This window comes from Aegilops tauschii, chromosome 3 (assembly GCF_002575655.3).
Source record: "Aegilops tauschii subsp. strangulata cultivar AL8/78 chromosome 3, Aet v6.0, whole genome shotgun sequence".
NCBI classification, from domain to species: Eukaryota; Viridiplantae; Streptophyta; class Magnoliopsida; order Poales; family Poaceae; genus Aegilops; species Aegilops tauschii.
The window spans coordinates 518,330,643-518,335,982 of record NC_053037.3 but is presented as its reverse complement, the minus strand read 5'-3'; the positions used below and the strand labels follow the sequence as shown (position 1 = coordinate 518,335,982).

General features: G+C 48.7%; 1 protein-coding gene across 1 annotated transcript; it reads right to left on the bottom strand.

Moving 5' to 3' along the window:
- Window positions 1-1,418: 1,418 nt before the first annotated feature.
- LOC109741857 (gibberellin 20 oxidase 3-like) lies at window positions 1,419-3,053 on the bottom strand. Its single transcript, XM_020300941.4, has 2 exons — window positions 2,549-3,053; window positions 1,419-2,164 (listed from the first exon to the last, which is right to left on the bottom strand). The coding sequence occupies exons 1-2, from the start codon at window positions 3,034-3,036 to the stop codon at window positions 1,573-1,575; spliced, it is 1,080 nt and encodes a 359-aa protein (XP_020156530.1). The 5' UTR covers window positions 3,037-3,053; the 3' UTR covers window positions 1,419-1,572.
- Between the last annotated feature and the right edge of the window lie 2,287 nt (window positions 3,054-5,340).

The following is a 5,340-nucleotide window of genomic DNA, read 5'->3' as shown; positions in this document are numbered from 1 at the left end:
CTTGGTTGCAAACATTGTTGTATGAGTGTTGTATTCTTCTTGAAGGCGTTGTTTTGGTGCTTCGGCCACAACATGGGATATTTGATGCTTTTGTAGATCTCTATTTGTCGTAAGAAGTTGCAGTAGGTTCATTTAATTCATCAACCGTGTTTATATGACATTTATATGAAACTCGTATTTTTTTTCTAGGCTCATGTACTGCTTTGCACATCATTTTCTTGCAACTCGAGAACCCATAATGTGAATGAAGGATGAGGTTTGTCTAGGCATATGCACGCTTGGGAGCTCTGCATTTAGTCCATTGGATTAACTTCATATCAAGACTTTGTGTTCTACAATAGTAGAAGGCCTTCATTGTTACTATATAGCTTTAGCTTATGGTGTCTTCCATTTGTGTGATATGTCCAATTAATAGGCGATGATCAATATCATGATTTGGATGATTCCAGAGTCCAACTGATTCATCATAAGACGTAATTTTGTATTTTATATATTTGATATTATAAATATAAATAATTTTCTCAATAAATTTGGTCACTACATTTTTGAATGGAGGGAGTATATTATATCTCTGTTTGCATGCTCTAAAAGTTATGGTACCAGAGGCCCGGAACAAGGCAAACAATGTCATTTTTTCGTATGGTTGCAGAAAAGAAAAGGAAGAATTGTGCCAAGGATCAATATTAAAAGGAAAACGCTATCCTTCAACCAGCTGATGCACACCCAGTGTTCGCCGCCTGCATAGCCGTCGGATCAATTTTGATCAAGCGCTCACGCTGGCCACAAGTCCCATGTAGCCAGCTAAAGTTTCTGCAACACAGGTCTTGTTTCAGAAAGAAAATAATGGTTCGGTCTTGAAGGTTTTTTTTCCAACAACAGGGTCTAGTTTCAGAAGGTTTCCGCAACATAGGTCCTGTTTCAAAAAGACAAAAGTGGTTCAACGGCGAAGATTTTTTCTTCTGCAACAGGGTCTTATTTCAAAGACATAGCCACGGTTGCAGAAAGCGTCGGAGGAGCGCCCAACGTTAGAGCGTACGAGGCCAAGCATTGCAACACGACACATGTTTAAGAAACATAGCTCGGTTGCACAAATCGCCAGAGGAGTGTCCGGTGTGAAAGCTTGTCGCTGTCGTGCTGGAGCAGAGGCAACTGCTTGGGGTGCTGGGTTGGAGCAGGCGCGGCAACTCCGGCCGACAGAGCTCGATGGCCGAGGCGCTCAGGCCATGGTGGGGCAGCGATGCTGTCTCGGCGGACCTTTGCAACAAGGTCAACAAGCTAGGTGTTGCAAAGGTCCTTAGTTGGCTGGTACGGTAGATCGGACGACTGTTTTGGGTGGTATCGTACGGCTGCCGAGGCGGCCGATCTAATCAGTTTATCACCTGACAGACGCGTAGCGCTGCCCATGTTAAAATCTCTAAATTCACATTATGTCTCATCATTATACAATATGCAAGATAAACAAGACATCCGGTTCTTTTACATTCAATCAAAATCCACATCCATCAAAATTGTCTCTGCTCCTTTTTATCTTTATTAGATTTCACCTTATTCCTTTTCTGTCTGGTTTCCCTCCTAGCCTTTGCGGCCCTGATTGATCCAAGCGGCGAAGGCATCCAGGGTCCTCCAGTCAGAGCGGTAGTGCTTCTGCGTGAACTCGAGGAATTCACGCCAAGTGAAGCCTGGGTACGCGCGCGGGCGGCCGTCAATAGCGAGCAGCTCGGTCGGCGGCGCGACGGGGCGGTCCAGCTGCGGGTTGAGGAAGAAGGTCAGCGACCTGCGGGCCAGGCTGCTGTTGACGACGGCGCGGTGGAGGCAGCTGATGTGGCGCCCGTTGGTGAGCGCGGAGAAGGTGTCGCCGATGTTGACCACGAAGGCGTCGCTCCGGGGCCGCACGGCACGCCACGCGCCGCCGGTGAACACCTCCAGCCCGCCGACGTCGTCCTGGTGGAGCAGCGTCAGCGACGCCGGGTCGTGGTGCGGGCCCGTGCCCAGCGTCAGGTGAGGCTGCTGGCACGGCGGGTAGCGGTTCAGCCGCATCAGGGAGTCGTCGCCGGCGAAGAAGCCGCGCAGCGAGCCGCGGCCGAGGCCCAGGCACGCCGCCAGGACGTCTGTGACGTCCAGCGCCAGGCGTGTCATCTCGTCGCAGTACTCCTGCCACACCTCCCTGCATGCATATGCATCCATATCCAAGCATAAATATGCACGCACTCGTTCCGCATGCAAAAGAAAATAACACTATGATAGACCTTTGCCGAACCTTTTCTAGGGCTATCTAAAATATGAGACTCCATGCCAAATATGCTTCCTAAAATATGAGTAGACCTTTGCCGAACTTTTTCTAGGGCTATCTTCTGCTAGCTCAGATGCGGTTCTGCTACACTGCTTCTACTTCAAGATTCCTTGTCGTCGTTATGGGTACTTGTAAGATAAATTTGGCCTTTTCTAATGAAAATCAGGGGGCGATCGCCCTCTTGTACTATACATCACTAAGAAAGTAATAACGCAACGGCATTTAGCTAGAAGGAGAGTGACGTAAGTGGGTACGTACCCCATGTAACGGAACTCCTCGCCGAGGACGCCGACGAAGTAGTCGACGACCTTGCGGGCGCCCTCCGGCGCGGCGGAGCAGTTGAAGGACATGGTCTCCTTCCAGGGGAGCTTGCTGCCGAACCGCCCCACGAAGCTGCCGGCGTACCCGTGGTTCTCGCCGAGGCGCCGCTGCGCGCGCTGCTTCTCGGCGAGGGGCATCGCGTAGAAGGCGTCGCAGCACCGGTACGCCTTGGCGAGCAGCGCCGGGTCCACGCCGTGGTTCACGACCTGGAAGAACCCGTGCTTCTCGCACGCTGCGGCGAGGTCACGGAGGCCGCCAGCGTCAGCGCTGCCGTCACCCGCCAGGAACCCGGCGAGGTCAACGACAGGGACGACGATCTCCTCCACGCCGTCGACGGACGGGGCCTCGTCAGCTGGCCAGACGAACTGCGGCGGGATGTCGTCCTTCCGGCTCCGGACCGCCGCGTCGAACACGAGAGTGGCCATTTGTGAGCTTGGCTTGGTTGGTGCTTTGCGGGTGGGTGCCTCGCGTGTATATATACCGAGAATGTGAGACGGTGAGGAATGTTCGAGATGGTGTGATCGCCGTTTCATGCCTCGAGTGCCGTGATCATGCACGCACCAGTAAAAAACAAGGCTTTGGTTCTGGCCAGATCAGAGCAATAGTCCCGGCCATGTTACAAACCGGGACTGATGTGAGCATTAGTCTCGGTTCGAGCGGCTAGGATGCTGGCCGGGCCTCAGTCCCGGTTCGACTGGGATCTTTAGTCCCAGTTCCAGACACTAACCGGGACTAATGGGCCTCGCTCCCGGCGCAACCCTTTAGTCTTGGTTGGCGCGGCAGGGTTTTGCATGTTGCGAGCTTGGCTTGGTTGGTGCTTTGCGGGTGGGTGCCTCGCGTGTATATATATTGAGAATGTGAGACGGTGAGGAAGGTTCGAGATGCTGTGATCGGCGTTTCATGCCTCGAGTGCCGTGATCACGCACGCACTAGTAGAAAACATGGCTTTGGTTCTGGCCAGATCAGAGCAATAATAGTCCCGGTCGTGTTACGAACCGGGACTAATGTGAGCATCAGTCCCTGTTCGAGCGGCTAGGATGCCGGCCGAGCCTCGGCAGTCATAAGTCCCGGTTCGACTGGGATCTTTAGTCCCGGTTCCAGACACTAACTGGGACTAAAGGACCTCGCCCTGGCGCAACCCTTTAGTCCCGGTTGGTCTCTCAAACCGGGACTAGAGGTCAGTCTTCAGTCGTGGTTGTAGACACCAACCGTGACTAAAAAGATGCCTATATATATTCTCGCCCCTGCCCGCCCTCTCCTTTGTTTTTTGGCCGTAGAAGGCGGGAGGTGTGTGCGCTACTCTGTTCTCACTTCCTATGCACATGAGGTGTTCGATGAAATGCCCGAGCCACACTTAAGCTTTCTCCTCTGTTCTTCCTCCAAGATCGACCTCCAAGTTTCATTTTTCCCAAGATTTGTCTAGATTTGGCGATGCACCAACTATCCAAGTGTTCTAAAAGGTTAGCAACTTCATCTCTCTCTGCTAGTTTAGCTCATTTCATATGCTCTAGAAGTAGAGTGGTTTGTAGGGTGTTTTAGTGGAGGAGTGTATGTGGGAGTTTAATTGATTTAGATGCACAATTTGAGCTCAAATTAACTTCTTAGTTTGCACATGTGTAGGGCGCCGTCCCGTCCCCGTCCTTACCGCCGTCGATCGTCTGCGCCGATCTTGTCGCTGGCACCACCGTGGTGAGCCTCTTGTTCTTATCTTTTTTTAAAAGAACAAATTCTTACTTGTATGATTTGGATAGCTACTTGTATAATTTTCTTGCTTGTATTATTGTTTGTTATTATATAGTGCCATGGTTTTGGTATCCGCCCCCGTTGGCTCTCGTCCGGTCTATGATTCACATGTGGTATATTATCTTTTATAACTATTTTTTCATTTAGTGTTTATGATAATTATGCCGACCAACTTGACATAGATATTTTTATCTAGGAGGTATGTGAATCGGAAATTCCAACCGACCCTCTTGTTGAGAGGTTAAATTTAGTTGAAAAAGAAAACAATTATTTGAAAGAAAAATTGAAAAGAATTGAAGAAGAGAAGATGAAATTGGAGTTGCATGTTGCCGATGTCGTCGATCTACACAAGATCCAGATGGATACAATGCGCTTGAAGATTAGAAAGATTAGAAAATATGCCATTGATAAAGAGGCTTGGTATCATTATGATGTTGGATCAATTGTTACCTTAGTTGCGATTTTGATCGCATTTGTTGTTGCATTTGAATGTTTTACATAGTTGTATGTTGTTTTCTGAGAACTGTATATGAACTTTATGTATTTATTTTTGCAATAATAACATTTGATCACTACTGTACTTTGGTTTTAATGTGATGATAAAATTGTATTAATTTTGTCATTTCTCTATTCATGATGTTCTGTAATGGTTTTTGATATACTTAATTACATAATGCAGATGAACCGGCAATGGATGCACGGTGACCGGCGCACTTTCGAGTACATTATGGGCCTGCATAATTTTATCGATGTGCCGAGGCAAACAAGCAGAATGGTTTTATGTATTGTCCATGTGTTGTCTGTGAGAATATGAAGGATTACTCTTCCTCGAAAATCCTTCACTTCCACCTGCTTGAGAAGGGTTTCATGCCCCACTATAATTGTTGGACCAAGCATGGAGAAAGAGGGGTTATGATGGAAGACAGTGAAGAAGAAGAGGATGATGACAACTATCCTATGTTCCCTGAATACAATGATAATGCAAT